This window comes from Carassius auratus, chromosome 22 (genome assembly GCF_003368295.1).
Source record: "Carassius auratus strain Wakin chromosome 22, ASM336829v1, whole genome shotgun sequence".
Taxonomy (NCBI): Eukaryota; Metazoa; Chordata; class Actinopteri; order Cypriniformes; family Cyprinidae; genus Carassius; species Carassius auratus.
Window position 1 is genome coordinate 4757368 of NC_039264.1, and position 22877 is coordinate 4780244.

The 22877-nt window shown below is 38.2% G+C and overlaps 2 protein-coding genes across 2 annotated transcripts in view; both read left to right on the top strand.

Moving 5' to 3' along the window:
* Positions 1 to 22877, top strand: part of LOC113039455 (protein NLRC3-like) — a 98495-nt gene that overhangs the window by 47312 nt on the left and 28306 nt on the right. The gene's annotated exons all lie outside the window — the stretch shown is intronic.
* LOC113039456 (ribonuclease inhibitor-like) lies at positions 5752 to 9378 on the top strand. Its single transcript, XM_026197342.1, has 3 exons — positions 5752 to 5877; positions 6956 to 7129; positions 7833 to 9378. The coding sequence occupies exons 1-3, from the start codon at positions 5792 to 5794 to the stop codon at positions 8008 to 8010; spliced, it is 438 nt and encodes a 145-aa protein (XP_026053127.1). The 5' UTR covers positions 5752 to 5791; the 3' UTR covers positions 8011 to 9378.

Genomic DNA, 22877 nt, shown 5'->3' on the forward strand with positions numbered 1-22877 from the left:
GTCAATATATTGAGATATTCTGAGATTATATTCCGATATTTCAATTGTGCTGCTTCTGCTTTGATGCATTGTTAGTTTTTGTGCAGCATTAATTGAATTTTTTTTTCTCCCTAATTAGTTGTTGGTGGCGGTTTTTGCCCCATTGACTTCCATTATAACGACCTTTTTTTTTAATTGCAAAACCATGACACCATGTAATCATGCATTCTTGATTGTTTGTGGTTTTCCCTGTTGGGAAGAGGTAACATTTGTTATTTTTACAGTTGATCACTAGGTGGGACCATTAACGCTTTAGATAGGCCTGTACAAAAAAAAAAGTTTCTGACTTGTATATGAAGCTATATGGAATATAACAGCATATTATATTTTGTGTGTGTGTGTGTGAGAGAGACCTTTGCGCACTTACCTTGATGTATTTCAGAAAATAACAATGTACACCTCTGCTCTCAGAACTACATGGAGTAAACAAAAGTGTATTTATGCACCTGCTGCCTTTTAATGGTTGTGAAAGTATTCGGTTGTTAAGTGATCACTTAAGAAGCGCTGTTTCCGGGTCCAGGCCTCAACTCGCTTCACTTGAGAATATGACCTCAGCAGCCATTCATGAGCATTGTTTATTCATATTGATAATTTAAGCTAAACACTTTCAAACTTATGATATACACTACAGTCTCCGTGCTCACAGCGTCCCAAACAAAACAATTTATATATATTTTTTTTATATTTATATTTTCAGTGTCTGGCTGTCTGGGACTTCGGTATGGAGTTAAAGGTTAAGATTATACATTTTTCGCTAGTATTCTATCACATTGTGAGTTTATATTATATGATAGAGCGTTTGGACACAGAAGCGCTGCTACGTGACGTCAGACTAAAAAAAGGAAAGTACGTGGATTTAAACAATTGCATGGCATCATGCTTGTCATTTAATGGTGAAAAGAGCAGCAAGCAACACAAGAAAGGGCTTGACTTGTACCTAAGTTTTAAAAATGATAATGTAGCTTGACCCCTCCAGCGAGCTGCAGCTTATGTGAAGTTGGTATTGCATTTTGGTTCATAATACATTCTTCATAAATTTGATGCAAAGTAGATTTTTTTTTACAGGATTTTAAGATTTTAAACTGGCTTTACCATCAAGAAAAGACGAGCATTTCACATATAGGCCATCTGTACTTTTCACCATCAAAAGGAAGCAAATGCATAAACACACTACTTTTTTTGTTTACTCCCTGTAGTTCTGAGAGCATCAGGTGAATATTTGGATTTTTTGAGATATTGTACATCCAGGGAAGTGCACAGAGGTCTCTCACACCCTCTGTCTCTCACTCACTCACACACACACACACACACACACACACACACACACACTATAATTTGCTATTATACTCCATATAACTTCCTATACAAGCCAGAAACTAAGCCTTTTTTGCACAGGCCTATCTAAAGGGTTAATGGTCCCACCTAGTTTTCAACTGTAAAAATATATTTTTTTACCTCTTCCCAAAAGGGAAAACCACAAAAAAATCAAGAATTAATGATTATATGGTGTCATGGCTTTTCAATCAAAAAAAGGTCATTATAATGGAAGTCAATGGGGCAAAAAACAGCCACCAACAACAAATTAGGAAGAAAAAATTAAATCTAATGCTGCACAAAAACTAACAATGCATCAAAGCCAATCTTGTTACTAATCGTAGTAAGGAAGACATAGGATCCAAATGCAAATGAAAGTTAGAGTTTATTGAGAGAGCGGTGATAACAAGTCTCTTCAAACGGGAACTCAGGTAGCTGCAGGTTATGCAGAGATAAATAGTCTCTTTAAACAGGAACACAGGTAGATTGCAAAAAGTCTATAGAAAAGATAACAGGACAGACTCAGAAGAAAGTCCCCTATAAACGGGTCAGCAGCTCTCTCTTGACTCTTGTTTGTGGCTGGAATGCAGCAGATAATCAGGGAGACCGGCTAGTAGATCTTAGACCTCTCGTCCCCACGTACTGAGTGGCAGCAATGCATAGAGCACAGCTCAGGGCGATTGTTGACAGTGGGAGGGCTGCACACAGAGTAGAAGAGAGATTAATAGACAGTGAAATGGCTTAGCTGACCTGAACCAGTCTGTTGACAGGACTATGACACGACAAGACGGATACAGCAGGGTTTATAAATTGCCACCAGCATCATACTCTAACCAAATAATCCGTCAAATGGCAAGAAAACAGGGAACATTAAGTAGCAAAGGAGGAAAGGAAAAGCCAGAGAGAAGAACCAGACTCGTGACACTAATTTTTGACATGCCCAAGACTGTGATAAAAGGTCAAAAATAAAAAAGTCCACAATCACTTTTAATATTGAAAATATGTAATTTTGTTTGTGTTTTTTTCCCAAATCAGTGACATAATTTATGAACTTGGTAATTAAAGAGTTAAAATCTTGGATTTGTTTTTTTTTTTTTTTTTTTTTTTTTTTTTTACATTTGGTAGTTTTGATCAGGATTGAGGTTGATTTAATAGATTTATGCAAAAAAATTGAAAAAAATATTTATCTGATACATTTTTACAGCAGTTTAATTTAGTGGATGTTTTCATCCAAGAACATAATGAAAGGGTAGTGAATTTGCCCACAGTGTACCGTTGAGTTTTTGAAAAATTTGCGTTTTCCCAAAATATGGGTCAAAATAAGATTTGTCCTCAAATCATTCCATTAGCTCAAACACAGAGAAAGTTGTGGCCAAAATAAGACTCAACTTACCCCCTAGTGGACGAAAACGTCCCCAACAATGCATAAGGTTTGAATTAAACGTGTAGTCTTACATCTTGGGATGCACCGAAATGAAAATTCTGAGCTAAAACGGATCCCGAACATTCTGGATGCACTTGGCTGAAAACCAAAAATGCTTTGTAAAGATTATTTAATCATTTATGAAATAATAGACACTTATTTAGTAAGACTTTTTAAATTTAACTCCATTTTAATTATACTGAATAAAAAAATACAAAAAAACACAAACTAATAAAATATACACACTTTTACTGAAAACACCACAATAAACCTGGACATAATTTGTTAATATTGGTAACTTTACAATAAGGTTCACAGTTGCATACTCTAGTTTGCAATCTAAGAATTTATTAATCTTAGTTCAAGGTTTAGTTCAGCCAAAAATGAAAATTGGCTCCATTGTGTGTGTGTGTGTGTGTGTGTGTGTGTGTGTGTGTGTGTGTGTGTGTGTGTGTGTGTGTGTGTATGTATATATATATATATATATACATACACATTTATTCATTTAGCAGATGCTTTTATCCAAGTGGAAGCAATCAAAAACAACAAAAGGGCAAAGATGTATAAGTGCTATAATCAGAATCAGAATCAGGATGAGCTTTATTGCCAGGTATGTTTACACATACAAGGAATTTGTTTTCGTGACAGAAGCTCTGCAGTACAACAGAATGACAGCGACAGAACATAAAACACATAATAAAAGAATAAAAAAATAAAAATAAGTAGATAGTGAATGACAATATACAAATGACAATTGTAGGCAGGTATATTACAAAATATAACAAGTCTCAGTTAGGTTAACACAGTACACGTATCATGGGATTTTAACTAATATAATAAATAAAAAGAAAACAGATAGAATAAAAAAGAATAGAGCAAGCTAGTGTTAGAGATCTTTATACACACACACACACACACACATATACAATTGCATAATAAATGAAAAGAAAATAGAAAACAAAAAGATTAGAAAGGTAGTTAGATGTTTTTAAGAATAGAATTAGAATAGTGAGTGTTAAAGTTCGAGGGTCAAATAAAGATGGAAGAGATGGGTTTTAAGCCGATTCTTGAAGATGGCTAAAGATGGCTAAAAGTCCATAAAAGTGACTTGTGCTTCTTTAGGATGGCACAATCAAGCGACGTTCACTTGCAGAACCCAAGCTTCTCGAGGGCACATAAGCCTGAAGTAACAAATTCTGGTAAATGGGTGCAGAGCCAGTGGTAGTTTTGTAGGCAAACATTAATCTAAAGTATTATAGTATTTATATATATATATATATATATATATATATATATATATATATATATATATATATATTTACAGGGTGCGATTTGTAGTAAAAAACAGAGGGGGTGATGTTTTGAAACATTGTAATTCATAAAAATAAATTATGAGAACATGAACTAAATGACGTCATGTACTTATTAGCATATTTATGACGTAAGTGCGTCGTATTGCCTCCCTATGCTCACATACTGCAATTTAATTTTGCCATTTAATTTAATTCTCAATAAAACTGTTTTTATTACTATATTTTAATGTTTCTGTTGTCAGAAAACGGAATGAATATTACAGTGACTGAAACGCGGTCCATTAACACAAACAGCTCTCAAACATTAATCTGTACTAATGAAATCAAATACACATATGATAAAGTCAGTGGTTGTGCTGTGACTGATGTCGGCTATACTTGCTTGTAAAATAGAGTTACAAGCAACAGAATATCTTTTTTTTTTAATGAAAGTGTTGCTCCTCTCTGTGCTCACTGAACACAGCAGAAGCAGAGTGTGAGGCTCGCGCTGGGAAAGAGACCTCGCGCTCGTGCGGCAGCAACAGAGAGTCCTCCTTTCTGGTCAATGTATCCCTGCCTCTGCTTAATTATTTTTATCCTCAGTGGGGATTCATTTATCCCCCCTCAAAGTGATCAGTGCTACTACACTATTGGCGATCAATACTACCTGGCTCAATCTCAGAACGTGTTTGCATTCACACAGAAGCTGACCCTGCAATTTACTGGGTCCAATGTTCAGTGTGAAAGGGGCTTTAGGCTGGCCACTATAAAAGGCCACTCTAAAATGTGCAGTTTACTGTATTGATGGTTCGAGGGGGGTGTCCGAAAACCAGTCAGTATCTGGTGTGACCACCATTTGCCTCATGCAGTGCTACACATCTCCATCTGATAACTTTCCGCGATGCCCTCATCTTTATTTCAGAAGGTGAACCAGCTGACCGCACCAGAAAAAAAAAACTCAACACCAGCATCTAGTTGATTGTCAAGAATTTGATTTTATAATTCTACCAAATGGTATACTAAAAGATCCGTATTGCTGCGGAAAACATTGCGATACTATACTGTATCGTTTCCCCCCCCCACCCCTAATTACAAGTATATATCTCTCTTTTAGGGTAAAGTCAAAACAATTTCTTGACCTTTTTTTTCTTTAAGAACTGCAGTCCTTTGGAATTAAAGTGCAGTTTTGTTTTATTAGTTTTATATGGGTTTTATGTAAAAATATATCTTTCCACAAAACCAGCTGTTTAGTTTGCTACAGAAGAAGCACATCATGTTATTATAAAACACATTATTTCTTAGTTGTTTATACTCAATATTCAGTTCAACTTCTACAACTTCTGCTATAAAGGAGATGTACTCTTGCATAACCTCAATGCATAAATTATTAACCTCCAGATTCTCCACCTCAAGACACTCATCCAGATAATAGAGCAGCACTTTTAAATATAAACTCATTGCCATTAATGATATAAGCCTATTATTAATTTACATATTTTATTAAGTTTTATTTGAATCACTTTGAATCAATACAATTATAATATATATGCAGTGTATTGGTATAAATTGTTTTTTTTTTGTATTTAACAAATGTATTACATGTATCTAACCCTGTGATTTGATTTATTTCTCTTGTAGGCTAAATGATTGTGGCTTAACAGACAAAAGCTGTCCAGCTCTGGCTTCAGTTCTTGGATCAGATACCAATCTGAAAGAGCTGAACATGAACAATAATAATCTGCAGGATTTAGGAGTGAAGCTGCTCTGCACTGGATTTAAGGATATAAATTGCAAACTAGAAATACTGTGGTAAGTTTTGTGGCAATCATTAGTATTTTGTTAATTTAAATTTTGTTAATTTTTAATTTCAGCATAAACTCCACATTTCAGGGCCCTCGTGTATCAGCCTTGCATATGCACAGATTTGTGTAATGAGTGCGTAAGAATAGTCTCATGCTAAGTGTGGGATCTACCAACTTGTACTTAAACATAGGAATGTGTCTAAATATAAGCACAACTCTGAGCATGCTTAAGCAGAGAATCTAGTGCTAGAATGGCAATACTACAAAAAGAAAGTGCTACTGTGTGTTTCCTGTGTCCTTTAATTGCAAATACTACATTTATAAATGAATATTTCAAGTTAGATGAGATATTTAGTCTTGTTTATCTCCCCAGGAAACAAGACTAAATATATTTTTGCTTATATAGTAAATGCATCTTGATTATTTAAAGTAAAAACAAGACAAAAATAATAAGATAAGCCCTTTTTTGCATGCAGCTGGGAAGTCATTTGAAATGTAGCTTTAGTGTCATGACTGATCTTGCTTTGCTGGAGGATTCTGCAAACCATGCTCTGTGCAGAAAACATGTTTAAAAAGAGGTCACTGATCTGTTTAGTGAGTGCACAGAATGTGTTCTCAGTCGGTACTGCTTTCTTTTTCCGTTTTTTAGGTTGAGGACATTATACATTCACATGATTTATAAAGGGAGATGTTGTCACCATATATGGTTTATTGGAGGCCTTTCTGAATGCAAATGACAGTGTTTAAATGTTTTTTTTTAGTCTAGATTTAGGCACGATGAGTAAACCGATTACTGGATCTCAATGTTCTGCACGAGTGAATCAGATCGCTGTTCTACTGCAGGATAAACACTGCACACTCAACACATTGACATTATATTTCAATGTAACAAGGACATTTTTAAAAATCTTGCTGCTAGGTGTTTTTTATGTGTCTTGTATAAGAGATTGCTGACTGAAAAAAAAACATGTGAATTTGGTATTGTGGTTGCCATCATCATTATAATCACCAGTATTTGTCAACTGTTAGCTAAAACATCCTATTAAATATTCAGATTTAAACTGAAGTGTTTTCTCTTTCTGCAGTCTGAAGAACAACTGTATCACAGAAGGAGGTTGTCATGTTCTGGCTGCAGCTCTAAATTCAAACCCTTCTAATCTGACAGAGCTGGATCTGAGTGAGAATAAACTAGGAAACCCAGGAATGAAGATCATCTTGACTCTGTTTGAAAATGTACAGTGTAGTCTTGAAAAGCTGAAGTAAGTATTTTAAAAGTGTATCCCATTAATTACCCAGACTCCAGTGACCAAACCACAGTTCAATAAATTTGAAAATACTAATTTTGGACTGAGCTATATTTGGAAATAAAAACTAAATAAATGCTGTTTTATAAGTTGTGGATAATTGTTTTTATTTGTATCTCCAAACAAAAACTGCCGTAAAACTGAAAGCATTAAATAATACAGAATCAGATTTTTAAAAATTAAATATATTTTAATCTAATATGTGTTTTTGGTAATCTGATTTATTTTTTATATTTTTGTTCTCGCTCGTAGAAGTTCTGAATGGCGGTTAAATGTAAAAAAAAAAAATGCTGGTGAGCAAGTTATTTTGAGTTTATAACGTGGACTTGAAAGGTATACTTAGTTTAAGGTTCATGTAATTTCCAACATTTTTGGACTGATTTTACCAGATTTGTACAACAAAGTGTTTATAAACCTGTTGTGAACTAAACACAGAAACTTAAAGGTCACTCATTCTAAAGTAAAGAAATTAAGAGAGCATTGTAGGGTTTAGGCTTAAGTACTGTACTTTAAAATGCAAACATTTTAATAATCAAATTAAATAATTTACAGTGTGATTATCATGCAAAGCACATATTGGTGGATAAAAGTAGTAGCTAAAGCTGCTGTTTGTGTAATTGTAAGTATATCTTAATTAGTTGTGTTCTCTCTTCTACAGGTTAATTTGCATCAGTATTACAGATGAAGGTTGTGCTGCTCTGGCATCAGTGTTTAATTCAAACCTCAGAGAGCTGGATCTGAGCAGGAATCAAATAGGAGACTCTGGAGTGACAGAAATCTCCAGTCTGCTGCGAAATTCACAGACACTACAGATACTCAGGTCTGAATTTGGTTAATCTAAACATGAATCAATGTAAAGCTCCAGCTGGTCTGTAAACTGGCGCTGTGTCACAAGGAATGGGTCAGTAATGTGAAATTGGTGTTGATAAATTTATAAAATATTGACACACAGATTGTTTTTTTAGATGATGGGAAATGTTAATATCCTAATGGTGTAATGAATTATTTTATTTATTTGTTTAGTCTTTCTGAAGACTTTCAGACTGAAGTATCACTGAAGAAGGGTACAGTTGTAATCAAAATTATTCAGCCCTCTTGATGTGCCAGACATTTTGCTGCGGAGAACAACAGTTTATGAAAACAATTCAACAAAGGCATCAGTAAAGTATTAGAGAAAGTTTGTTAATACACTTTTGAGAGATTCGGAGAAATCTGTAACATATATGAATCATGATGAAATTCAAATTGGATTTATACATTTGTTCAAATTTTGTGCAGATTCTTTTATTCTTTAAAATCACCAATAAACGCTGTCTGTAAGTGTTTAGCAGCTTCTGTCACCTCTCCACTACAGTCTTGGCCAATTCCTCGCCTGAAAAAGCTCCCAGATCACTGATAATCTTTGGTTTTCACATTGTCACTGCTTTCTTCAAATTCAACCAGAAATTTTCATTGAGAATTCAATCTGAACAGGCCACTCATCTACATTCTATGACTGATCCATGAACCAAGCAGAAGTAGATTTTGATGTGTACTTTAGGATGACTGTCCTGCAGGAAAGTCCATTGATCATCAGCTTCAGTCTTTGCACCAAAGGCATCACAATTATTGTCAAAATGGCCTGATACTTCAAAGAATCCATGATGTCCTTCATACGGTCATGATTTCCACTTTTCCTGCTACAGTTTAAAAAGCCCATAAGAGCACTGATCCACCTCCAAGTTTGACGATGGAGATGGTGTTTTTCTGCTTATGAGCTTTGACTGTTTGCAGCAGACATACAGCTGATCAATGGGTCCAAACAGTTTCAGATTGTTCACATTACTCCATAAAACATTCTTCCAGAGCTCCACAGGTCTACACAAATTAGATTTGGCAAGTTCAAGTCTACCTTTTGTTCTTCTTGATCAAGAGTGGTATTCTGCTAGATTCATACTTGTCTAGTGTTCTTCTTACACACTGCATTGAAATGCTCTTCCTCCTTTCATCAGGTCATCTTGCAAGTCTTTGGCTGTACATAGGTAGGTTTTCCTCAGTTGATCTGTGTTGTGAGTTCGTGTGGGTAAGGAAGAGGACAAGGGGTCGGCTGGACTGCTGACGTATATTTATTTAACATAAAATAAAACAAACGTTTTCTAACACCATATGGTGACTTCTATTTTGCTGCGTTCACTCGGTGCTTTCGCTTTCCGGCTTCCGGTTTCCGGTCTCAGCTTCCGTCAGCAGTCCCACTCTCTCTCACTTGCTTCCGTCTCTCCTGGGGTTTTATACCCTCTCCACGCCAATTACTAGAACAAGAAACAGGTGATAACAATTTCTGCCCAAACCACTCACTTACCGCTCGGCTCCTGATCCTCTCTCCCGCTGCAGACTTCGCTAAACCATGCCCCCCCTGCCACATACCCCCACCGCCCAACTCAGGCAGGGGAGCTGTCCGGCCTGCAGCCCCCCCCCCCCCCCATTTCTGGAGAGGAAGTCAGCCAACGCCATCTGAACACCCGGCCTGTGGACCACCTTGAATTTAAAAGGCTGAAGAGCTAGATACCAACGAGTGATCCGCGCATTGGTATCCTTCATGCGGTGGAGCCACTGCAGCAGAGCGTGGTCCAAACAGAGGGTGAACTCCCGTCCCAGGAGATAATAGCGGAGGGTGACGACGGCACACCTGATGGCCAGGCATTCTTTTTCAATGGTGCTGTACTTAGCCTCTCTCTTTGAGAGCTTGCGGCTAATGTACAGCACCGGCCGTTCCTCCCCCTCTATCTCCTGGGACAGGACCGCCCCCAGCCCCCTGTCCGACGCATCTGTCTGCAACAGAAAAGGGAGAGAAAAGTCAGGAGAGTGTAATAACGGCCCGCCACATAGAGCAGCCTTGATCTGGGTAAAAGCCTGCTGACACGGCTCCGTCCACTGGACCGTATCTGGCACCTCCTTTTTAGTGAGGTCAGTCAAGGGGCTGGTGAGGTCCAAATAATTAGGAATAAACCGCCTATAATATCCCGCCAGCCCCAAGAACTGCCTCACCTCCTTTTTAGTCTTGGGACGTGGGCAGGTCGCAATAGCGGCTGTCTTATCAATTTGGGAACGCACCTGTCCATGCCCCAAGTGGAAGCCCAGATACCTTATTTCCACTCGCCCAATCGCACACTTCTTTGGGTTGGCCGTGAGGCCCGCTCCTCTCAGCGACCTCAGAACAGCCCTCAGATGCTGCATATGCCGCTGCCAATCATTACTGAATATAATGATATCATCCAGGTAGGCAGCCGCATATGCAGCATGGGGCCGCAAGATTCTATCCATGAGGCGCTGAAAGGTTGCAGGTGCCCCGAACAAGCCAAAGGGAAGGGTAACAAATTGGTGTAAACCAAACGGCGTTGTGAAAGCTGTTTTTTCTCGGGATAATGGAGACAAGGGGATCTTTGTTAAGTCCAATGTCGAATAAAAGCGAGCCGTGCCTAACCGATCAAGCAACTCATCAACCCGCGGCATTGGATACACGTCGAACTTCGACACAGCATTCACCTTGCGATAATCCACACAGAACCGGACTGAGCCGTCCATTTCGGAACAAAAACTATCGGGCTCGCCCAGTTACTGTTGGATTCTTCTATTACCCCCATGTCAAGCATAGCGCCTAATTCAGCCTGAACTACTTTTTTCTTGTGCTCAGGTAAGCGATACGGCCGGCTGCGAACTACCACGCCCGGCTCGGCCTCGATATGGTGCTGAATTAGGTTAGTACGGCCCGGTAGGGGCGAAAAGACATCGGCAAAATCTGCCTGTAACTTCGTTAAATCAGTGAGTTGGCACGGCGAGAGGTGATCTCCACCTGGGACCAGGGCGAGGGATTGTGGTTTGAGATTCGCCTCTGGCCCGAGATCATCCTCCCCCCCAATCACCGTTGCCAACATCACTGATTCTGCCTCATTCCATTTTTTAAGGAGATTGAGATGGTAAACCTGATGCGACCCGTTCCTATCGGACCGTATTACCTCATAATCGAGATCCCCGACTTGGCGTGCTACCTCAAACGGCCCCTGCCACTTAGCCAATAATTTAGAGCTCGACGTTGGGAGTAATACAAGCACTTTCTCTCCCGGTGCAAATTTGCGTAACCTAGTTCCCCTGTTATACAGCCGACTCTGGCGGTCCTGGGCTTGTAACAAATTCTCCCTTGATAGCCGTCCCAATGTGTGGAGTTTTGTTCTCAAGTCCAGTACGTATTGAATTTCGTTTTTGCCCTGAGATGGTCCCTCCTCCCAAGTTTCTCTCAGAATGTCAAGCACCCCCCGGGGCTGGCGTCCATAGAGGAGTTCGAAGGGGGAAAACCCCGTGGAGGCTTGTGGGACCTCTCGCACAGCGAATAACAAGGGCTCTAGCCACCTATCCCAATTTTTGGCGTCTTCCTGAACGAATCCATCATCTGTGTTATAAAGAAGAATAACATCTTTTTCTAGACTTTCCATCATCTCCACCTCCATCACTGGACACCTGTCCACGAAATGCTCCGGTTCCCCGCAACGCCAACAGGCCAGCCCAGACCTACCCGCTTCCCCAATGGCAGGGAGTGGAGAGGGGAATTGGCGTGGAGAGAGCGGAGAGACGGAAGTACTGTCCCCTCCCGCATCCTCGAGGCCCGCCCCCCTGGGCGGGGCCCTTGTATTCGCGAAGCGGCCTTGGTCCGTCCCGCTCCGCCCCCGGGGTGGGACACAAGGAGCAGTGTTGCCAACTTAGCGACTTTGTCACTAGATTTAGCGACTTTTCAGACCCCCATAGCGACTTTTTTCCAAAAAAGACCTTATTTAGTCTTATTTAGTAGACCTTATCTACGGCACTGCCGCACGAGCTCTCTCTCTCTCTATCTCTCTCTCTCTCTCTCTCTCTCCCAGCGTGCACACACTCCTCTCTCTGCATCTACTATGTTCAGCGAGCAAAGAGGAGCAGCACTTTCAATAAAAAAATATATTCTGTTGCTTCTATCTCTATTTTACATACAAGTATAGCTGAAATCACAGTACAATCATTATCTTAATCTTATGTGTATGTGATTTCATTAGACAATGTCATGAATAGGATTTTAGTGCAGAGATTAACATATTTGAGAGCTGGTTATGTAGTCTTAATGGACCGCGTTTCAGTCATTATAATATTATTTCCGTTGTCGGACAACAGAAACATTAAAATATAATAAGAAAAAACTTTTATTGAAAATTTTAGCTGCCTTAAAATGCAGTACATGAGCACAGAAAGGGCAAGATAATATGACGCACTTAAGTCATGAATATGCTAATTAGCATATGACGTCATCTAGCGACATTTAGCGACTTTTCAGGCAGGGTTTAGCTACTTTCCATTGAAAAAAGTTGGCAACACTGATGAGGAGGGCCAGGTGGACGGGACCTAGGGAGAGGGACAGGGCGAGAGAGAGAAGGGGGAGAGAGAGAAGGGGAGAGAGAGTTAGTAGGTGGGGGTGTGCCGACCCCTGGGCACGCCACCATGTGGTCCTCCGCCAGGTGGATAGCCGATTCCAGCGACGTGGGGTGGTGGCACTGGACCCACTCGGCCGTCTTCTTGGGGAGCCGAGTGATGAACTGCTCCAGCACCACCAGATCGACGACACGCTCCACGTCGCTTCCCTCGGCCAGTAGCCACTTGCGGCAGGAGTCCCGGAGCTGTTGGGCCAACGCGAAGGGTCGGCCGGCCTCGCCCAAGTCCAGGGAGCGGAAGCGTTGCCGGTGTTGTTCGGGCGATCGGCCGACCCGCTGGAGGATGGCCCTCTTCAGGTCGTCGAAGACCAGGAGGTTCGCCACTGGAAGTTGTTGTGCGGCCACCTGGGCCTCGCCGGAGAGCAGGGGAATGAGGCGCACCGGCCACTGCTCACGGGGCCACCCGCAGGCCTCGGCCGCCTTCTCAAAAAGTTCCAGGAAGGCCTCCGGATCATCCTGGGCCCCCATCTTGTGCAGTGGCAGGTGCATGGCGGGCGGCCCGGCGGCCTTAGCGTGAACCTCCCGATCGAACCAGCCCCGGAACCTCTCGCGGTGGCTCCTGATCGGTCCTCAGATCCAGCAGCGCCTGGTGTTGCTCGCAGTGGAGGACCGCGAGGGAAGAGATGATGTCCGCAAGCGGCGTGGAGGACGGGCTTTGCATGGCAGCGGCGTCGGTCCGTCTTCCTTCCCGGGTTTCGGCACCAGTGTTGTGAGTTCGTGTGGGTAAGGAAGAGGACAAGGGGTCGGCTGGACTGCTGACGTATATTTATTTAACATAAAATAAAACAAACGTTTTTTAACACCATATGGTGACTTCTATTTTGCTGCGTTCACTCGGTGCTTTCGCTTTCCAGCTTCCGGTTTCCGGTCTCGGCTTCCGTCAGCAGTCCCACTCTCTCTCACTTGCTTCCGTCTCTCCTGGCGTTTTATAGCCTCTCCACGCCAATTTCTAGAACAAGAAACAGGTGATAACAATTTCTGCCCAAACCACTCACTTACCGCTCGTCTCCTGATCCTCTCTCCCGCTGCAGACTTCGCTAAACCACGCCCCCCCGTGCCACAATCTGATTAAACATTTTATTATATTGTGGTTTCTCTTCAACACTCTGAAATGTTTTGAGGTACAACACACTTTATTTCTTGGAAATCTTGATATAGCCTTAGATTTTACTTTAGGACTAAAGTAATACAATTATTTATTCTCTATAGCTTTTGTGAGATCAGTGTTGACTTTGCCATTTTTGCTTCTCAACTTCAGCACATGGACTAACTGTGTGTATGTGTAACAGCTCAAGCTAATTTTGTTTTTAATATAATTTCTAAAGGCTTAATTGTGTTTTGAGAATTGTATTCCCCACCATGCAAATAAGTGATTTTAAAATGCAGTTTTGAACAGGGGTTGCATAATTATGACATATCTCTGTCATTAAAAAAATCTTATAACTAAAAAATATCACATTATATATTGACAATATCACTTTTAATATGCCAGTGAACTGTCATAGATGCATTTTGATTTTATCCTGGATCTTCAGAAAAGCTTTTATTTGTTAAGTACTACAATCTCTGAGGGGTTGAGTAATTTTGATTGCAACTGTAGGTTGTAATTGTGGAAAATTCTAATGGAAAAATTGCATTTGTTGTAGTTTGCGTTCACCAATATATAACTTTACCCAGCTTTACTGTGAAAAGAGTCCATTCAGGTCAAAATTCCATGGGTTAATGAGCTGATGAGTTGAATCAGATGTGTTTAATTAGGGAGACAAAGAAAACGTGCAGTGTTGGGGGTATTCCAGGACAGGTTTGGGAACCACTGCTGCAGTGCATCTTTATTTTCTTCATTCTAGAACATGTACTTGTGTGACAATCTGTGTTATAAAGAAGAATAACATCTTTTTCTAGACTTTCAGACTGCAGAATCAGTGAAGAAGGTTATAAAGCTCTGTCTTCAGCTCTGAGATCAAACCCTTCACACCTGATAGAGCTGGATCTGACAGGAAATGATCCTGGAGAATCAGGAGTGAAGCTGCTCAGTGATTTACTACAGGATCCAAACTGTCAACTCAACACACTGAGGTGAGACCTGATGAAATAATGCTGAATAAATGGTACACATGTGAATAATATAATATTATATTATTTGACTAATTCAGTATAGTATACAATTTGTTGCAAAATGATCAAACATGATAGATCAGATGCTGTTTTGATGATAATCGTGAATCGTGAGTGTGGCGAGTGGGGCGGGGCCGAGAGGCGTGGGAACGAGGAGTGAGGCCAGGTGTAGTGATTGGAGATGAGCTGCACCTGAGCCCCACCGTCGGTATCGAGTCCCACGTAGGAGATGGAAGGATATAAAACTGGAGCGACTATAGTGAAGGATGAGAGAGGACCAGGCCTGGGAAATTATTTTATGTTTGCTTTTTATTTTATGCGCACCAGTCGTCCGTGAGGAGCTGGTGCGCTGTTTTGTATTTATTTTTCAATTATTAAAATGTTTTGATTGTGCGCCGGTTCCCGCCTCCTTCTTCCCGATGATTAAAAAGGTTGTATCGTTACAGTGAGCTTTTGCCCTGGAGTTTTTTTTTTATAATTTACTTATGTCTTTCTGTAAAAATATCTGTATATTTAAATGTTCATACTGTTAACACTTGAACTAGAGCTTTTCTCTACAAAAAATGTTTTATAATCTTTAAATGTTTTGTGATGTAATGCACATTGAATTGATTCCAGCTTCATCTTCTCTTCTGCAGGTTTTTGGGTCCTGCTGCAGATGAAGGCTGTCAGTATGTGACTGGAATTGTGGGTAAAAACCCGTTACTCCAGAGAGAGCTGAATCTGAGTGTACGTGAACTAGGAGACACAGGAGTGAATCAGATCTCTGCTCTACTGCAGGATAAACACTGTACACTTAACACACTGAAGTGCGTATCTTACATCATTTCACCTGTTACATGACTAGTAATGTTACAGTCATCTATTTTAATTCTCATTTGAGTCTGACCTCACGTTATAAAGCTTGGAAGAGCCAGGACATTTTTTAATATAACTCTGATTATATTTGTCTGAAAGAAGAAATTAATATACATCTAGATGTCTTGAGGGTGAGTAAATCATGGAGTAATTTTCATTTTTGGGTGATCTATCCCTTTAAGTGCACAGGGGTTGGAGAAAATAATATGAACACATTAGAAATAGCCAGTATTTTATTAATGTGTTTACCATGGTTTTCCTATACAGCTTCCAACCTTCTTAGAAAAGATTCATACAACTTTTGAATAGACTTCTGTTACATTTAGTCTCTAACTTCTGCAGTGACTGCTGAATGTGATCATGTTTACTGACTACAAACTGAGGATTGAAGACTAATTTAAAAAAAGTATATGTGTATGCATGTTTCTATGTTTAAATGTAATTTCATAAAGGCAGGGTCAGTCTGGTTCCACTGTCACTTCTGGGGCTTCCTCTTGGACAACGGCCAGGGTTTTTTGGCCAACTGGGTCTCTGAGTTCAGGTTAGAGGAGGTTATGAATGAAGGTGGAGTTTCTCTGCGTCTGGAAAGCATCTTATGATATCTTATGATCACCTTACAAGGCTGAAATATTTATAAGAGATAAAGACTATGCACACTAGCCATTAACATTACCATAGTAAACATGGTAAAACCGCTTGAAGAAATCAGAGTCAGCTCCTCATTCAGGTGATCACAATAGTGTATTATTTAGTGTATAGTAAGATGTTTTATCTGTCCTAACTCATCTAAGCTCCATGTAAATCTTTAACAAATCATGGAAACAAACTTCTGCTTTTATCATGTCTGTTTTGTGATCGCTCTGGCTCCAGTGACTTATCTATTATTAGTTTTTTGATAACTTCCTCCTTGGTGAAATGGAGTTGTGTAGTCTGGGGTTTCATGACCCTTTTAAAAGTATCTTCTCATCACCCTCACTGACCGTTACCAGTGATGCGCGGGTCAGTGTATAAACAACCCGCACCTGACCGATGTTTTAAACTAACCCGCCCGCAACTCGGACCACAAAAAAAGAAAAATAAAATATTGTACCCGACCTGCTTCCTGACCCGCATTTTTTTAAAATAGTAAATTCTCATCGTAACGTCATTGGGCCATAGATGTAGGAACTAGGGGTGCAAACAAAAAAAACGTAATATATACAAATTTTGTCAAGAATAAAAAAAAATAATCAATAAGCTCATAATTTGTACACAAATATTCTAGTCTGGCTATGTCTATTTTGATGTTTCTGCAAGTTTAGCAGACCGTGAGGTCCGGGTTTGTTCTGATCAGAGCATGTGAGTGGAGAGCACATTTCAGAATATTCACTCATTCCGTAGGGTCTTGCTCAACCCAGAATGGCCTGCTGGTTCCAAAATACGTGGAATAAGGGCTGCCTCCGACTCATTTTTTTTTTTTTTTTTTTTTTTATAGTCGACTAGTAGTTGTTCATTTAAGCCATTCGTGGACCAATCGCACCTTTTATATTAATTTTAATTACTTAAATAGGCTATATCCTACAGGATAATAAGTTTTGACCACACGCATGAAGCTTGCCACAAAGAACCAGTTAAAGTAATGATTATGAAATGTGTCTAAATTAGCAAGGAGACATTTAATTGTTAAGTAATAAACTGTTGTTTTCTGTGTCGCTGCAAAGATGAAGTTGACGATGCGGACTCGCCATAAACACCAGAGAGAAATGCACATTTCATACGGATAACATAATCGGAGAGTATCCTATTTATTTTGGTTTGAATATTTTCATTTAAAAGTAGTCATTTAATTTCAGTAGTCATATTTCTCAAATCTGCGAGGCACAAGCTGAGTTTCGGCGCCCTCCAGTTCACATCAATTCAAGTGATCGTTCCAGCACCTCATTACATTGTCTGCTATATATTTGCTTCTTATTTATTAAATACGGGCAACTGATTGATAAAACATTGATCAAAATTGAGATTTTAAAATAAAGATTTTTAAAAGAGCTTTTTATAAAACAAAACTTAATGAAGTAGTCAAAATCATGTTTTACCAAAAACAGTGTCTTCACCTTTTCTCTTACCGCCTCCATCTCTTCCTGCAGACTGAGCTCGTGCGTCATCTTCACCAATTATTCAGCCAATAAAGTGTAGCCTTATGTATTTCAAAATTGTGTCTAGTACTATATAACTTACAAAGTTTTAATTGGCATATATATATCAAACGACCCGACCGACCACAACCCGAATATCATTAAAAATTATGACTCGTAACCACAGGCACCCGCACATTTTGGAACAACTTGTGCATCACTGACTGTTATCTTGTTTTTTGCACTATATATACATATATATATATATATATATATATATATATATATATATATATACATAATGTATATTTTTTTAGATATGTTCATATTTTTTTTGTATAGTTAATCTGTCTATATTCTGTACTGTATATTTTACTTGTAAAGTTAGTTGTTGTGTGATCTAAACATTTGAAAGTTGTAATGAGTGATGATGTTTCTTGTTGCTCATAGAGCAGGTCAAATACACAATCCAATATCCAATCATTTAATTTAATAATAGCAAAAATACACAAACATTTCTCTTTTATCCAGTGGGACAGAACTATTTTCATAGTGTTTATCAATGGGACACAACAGAATAGTTCTGTGCTGCTATATCAGAACATATTCATAGTGTTTATTGATGCTTCATATCATCTCTCTGTCATCAAACACCAGATTAATGAGTGTGTAACACAACTGAACAGAAGCGGTCCAGACTGGGCTTTATTCTGTGCAGGCATTGCTTCTTCAGTCTGACCTGTTTCAGAGAAATATTACTGTACTTCACATCTACACACACAGACAAACCTACAGTTTTATTTAGATGTGCAAAGTTGAATCTGTGTAGCAAAGCTGATCAAGTCACTGGACAGAGCAGAGCGAAAGCATTTACGTTGTAGTGATGTGCAGACCAGAATCAGTTTAAACACAAATACACAGCATTCAGGACTTTTATTTTAGACAATATGATCAGTTTGAGACAAAAGATGAAATAAGAATTATATGACAAGAAATAAAAAATATGAAAGATTTTAACAACTTTCACACAAGGTTGTTAGGAATTAAAACTTTATTGTATTTCTATCAAGAATCAGCACAAATTATACAAAAATCATGAGAAGTGTCAATTATTTGATTAAATTAAGAACTTATTTGTTTTTCTGTTTAGAAGACCAAATTGTGGAAAATTATCCAAACGTGTTCAGAGACACTCTTCCTCTGTTTTTTGTTTTGTTTTGTTTTATGAAGACATTGTGACTTTATAAAATACTTTTTCTTCTATCTTCTCTCTTTCTCTCAATGTAGATTAAGCCACTGTGATTTTATAGATGAAGGTTGTTCTGCTGTGACTTCATGAACATAATGTGTCTGATTCATTGTGTTTTCTCTTTCTGTCTTCAGTCTGCGTTATTGCAGTATTACAGAGAAACAGTGTCTCATCCTGACTTCAGCTCTGAAATCAAACCCATCACACCTGAGAGAACTGAACCTGAGCGGGAATGAACTACTAGGAGACTCTGGAGTGAAACACCTCAGTGATCTACTGATGAACACACAATTCAAGCTGGAGAAACTAGAGTTAGTATCATTATACTCTACAGCAGTTACAGTCAGATTAATTTATCATACATCATTTATTTACAAAAATGAATGTACCCTTGTGATCTTTAATGAAAATAACTATCACTTTCTCTTAAATCTTGTACTTGTTGACTGTAATCTACAATCTTAAAATATCTTGAATTAAATTATCATTTCTGAACAGAATTTTCTTTATTTGTTACATTTAAAATAAATGTGAACATTTTAATGTTATTTTTAAGATGCTTCTGTAGTTGATCCTGTATCTTAATTACATTATAAATCACAAACCCCCTTATTTATTTATTTTATTATTATTTTTTTTTTTTGGTCTAACTAAAGATTCTCTAGACTTTAAATGTAACTAATATCCTCAATATCCTAGTTTTTTATGGCTGTGTAATTATTTATTTATTGCACTGTATGGTGTTAACACATGATGAATTACTCACAGATGAACATAACGTGTCTGATTCATTGTGTTTTCTCTTTCTGTCTTCAGTCTGTGTGAATGCAGTATTACAGAGAAACAGTGTCTCATCCTGACTTCAGCTCTGAAATCAAACCCATCACACCTGAGAGAACTGAACCTGAGCTGGAATAAACTACTAGGACACTCTGGAGTGAAACACCTCAGTGATCTACTGATGAACACACAATTCAAGCTGGAGAAACTAGAGTTAGTATCATTATACTCTACAGCACTTACGGTCAGATTGATTTATCATACATCATTTATTTACAGAAATGAATGTACCCTTGTGATCTTTAATGAAAATAACTATCACTTTCCCTCATAAAAACATCTCTTCTCTCGTCTGATGATGTGAAGGAGGGAAAACCTGTCAGTCACATGAGATCACAGCAATAGCAAACAATTATCAGCTTTTCAGCAAAACTCATGAATTCCTGACCTACAGTTTTGTTTTTAAAGCTGTTTCACTCAGACATGCATCACGATAAGAACAAAATATGATCACAAAACCTTGTACTTGTTGACTGTAATCAACAATCTTAAAATATCTTGAATTAAATTTTCTTTTCTGAACAGAATTTTCTTTATTTGTTGCATTTAAAATCAATTTTAACATTTTAATGTTATTTTTAAGATGCTTCTGTAGTTGATCCTGTATCTTAATTACATTATAAATCACAAACCCCCTTATTTATTTATTTTATTATTATTATTATTATTATTTTTGTCTGACTAAAGATTCTCTAGACTTGAAATGTAACTAATATCCTCAATATCCTAGTTTTTTATGGCTGTGTATTTATTTATTTGTATTGTTTCAGGTTTCAGCAACATTTTATTTATTGCACTGTATGATGTTTACTCACGATTAATTTAACTCGCAAATGAACATAACGTGTCTGATTCATTGTGTTTTCTCTTTCTGTCTTCAGTCTGTATGGATGCAGTATTACAGAGAAACAGTGTCTCATCCTGACTTCAGCTCTGAAATCAAACCCATCACACCTGAGAGAACTGAACCTGAGCGGGAATGAACTACTAGGAGACTCTGGAGTGAAACACCTCAGTGATCTACTGATGAACACACAATTCAAGCTGGAGAAACTACAGTTAGTATCATTACACTCTACAGCAGTTACAGTCAGATTGATTTATCATACATCATTTATTTACAAAAATGAATGTACCCTTGTGATCTTTAATGAAAATAACTATCACTTTCCCTCAAATCTTGTACTTGTTGACTGTAATCTACAATCTTAAAATATCTTGAATTAAATTTTCATTTCTGAACAGAATTGTCTTTGTTGCATTTAAAATAAATGTGAACATTTTAATGTTATTTTTAAGATGCTTCTGTAGTTGATCCTGTATCTTAATTACGTTATAAATCACAAACCCCCTTATTTTTTTATTTTTTTATTATTATTATTTATTTATTTTTGGTCTGACTAAAGATTCTCTAGACTTGAAATGTAACTAATATCCTCAATATCCTAGTTTTTTATGGCTGTGTAATTATTTATTTATTGCACTGTATGGTGTTAACACATGATGAATTACTCACACATGAACATAACGTGTCTGATTCATTGTGTTTTCTCTTTCTGTCTTCAGTCTGTGTGATTGCAGTATTACAGAGAAACAGTGTCTCATCCTGACTTCAGCTCTGAAATCAAACCCATCACACCTGAGAGAACTGGACCTGAGCTGGAATGAACTACTAGGAGACTCTGGAGTGAAACACCTCAGTGATCTACTGATGAACACACAATTCAAGCTGGAGAAACTACAGTTAGTATCATTATACTCTACAGCACTTACAGTCAGATTAAAGATTACTGTTTACTTTCAGGAAAAGGAAAGGAAAGGATGTGACGTGTGGCCAAATCTACTGTCCCATACTCTGAACATGTGATCTGCATTTAACACACACACACACACACACACTCTCTCTCTCTCACACACACACACACACACACACACACACACTCTCTCTCTCTCTCTCTCTCTCTCTCTCTCACACACACACACACACTCACTGTAAACACACACACACACCTGCAGCGCTGAGGAACAGTTGGGGTTCAGTTCTTGCTCGAGGGTCTCATCTCAGTCAGTCACCGGAGATCACAGTAATCCAGTTCATTAATGGGGACCAAAAATTTTTTATTTATTTTTATTCTCTCAGACATGTACAGTAAAGAATGACAATTACAAAAAAAGTAAAAAATTTATTTAAGTAAATTGTAATTCAGAAACAGAATTTTCTTGATTTCTCACATTTAAACTCAATTTTCACATTTAATGTTACCTTAAGTTGTTCTGTAGTTCGTCCTGTTTCCACTTTGTTCATCTTTTTTCTTCTGTTTTTGTTTATGGTCATATAATAAGGTTTTTGGCAATGTTTTATTAATTATTGCACTGTATGGTGTTAACACATGATGAATTACTCACACATGAACATAACGTGTCTGATTCATTGTGTTTTCTCTTTCTGTCTTCAGTCTGCGTAGATGCAGTATTACAGAGAAACAGTGTCTCATCCTGACTTCAGCTCTGAAATCAAACCCATCACACCTGAGAGAACTGAACCTGAGCTGGAATCAAATAAAAAATACAGGACTGAATCACTTATATGACGTACTGAAGGATTCACGCTGTAAACTGGAGAGATTGAGGTCAGTAACATTCACAGACAAGAATCAAAATGAAGAAAATCACTTTGTTTAACTCTTATGTGCTGTTCAAGGTCTTTTGAGACCCCAAATGATGTTTGCTGAAATAAAAACTAATGTTCCCTTTATCTAAATGACATGAGACTTTGTACGGTTGTCAACACTTGGTAGATCTACAAATAGAAAATTAAATTGGATTGATATCTGGTTGTGTGTTAGTGTGAAAAAAGTCACTCTCTCTGGAGACCCACATTGAAATGAATGAGGAAATGATTAAATCAATAAGTTTTCTTCTTAATTTATCAAATAAAATCAATAAATCCACCACAATTCAGACCACAAAATACATGAAAGTGAAGTGCACAATGCGGAATGATTAAACTCTCATATAAATAATGTTACATAATTAGTCAAAAT

What these genes read in the sequence shown, in the direction of transcription:
- LOC113039456 (XM_026197342.1), top strand. Translation starts at nt 5,792, where the DNA reads ATGAACAATAATAATCTGCAGGATTTAGGAGTGAAGCTGCTCTGCACT. An exon ending in TGCAAACTAGAAATACTGTG is followed by an intron (nt 5,878 to 6,955) that starts GTAAGTTTTGTG and finishes CTCTTTCTGCAG; the next exon opens with TCTGAAGAACAACTGTATCA. An exon ending in TGTAGTCTTGAAAAGCTGAA is followed by an intron (nt 7,130 to 7,832) that starts GTAAGTATTTTA and finishes TCTCTTCTACAG; the next exon opens with GTTAATTTGCATCAGTATTA.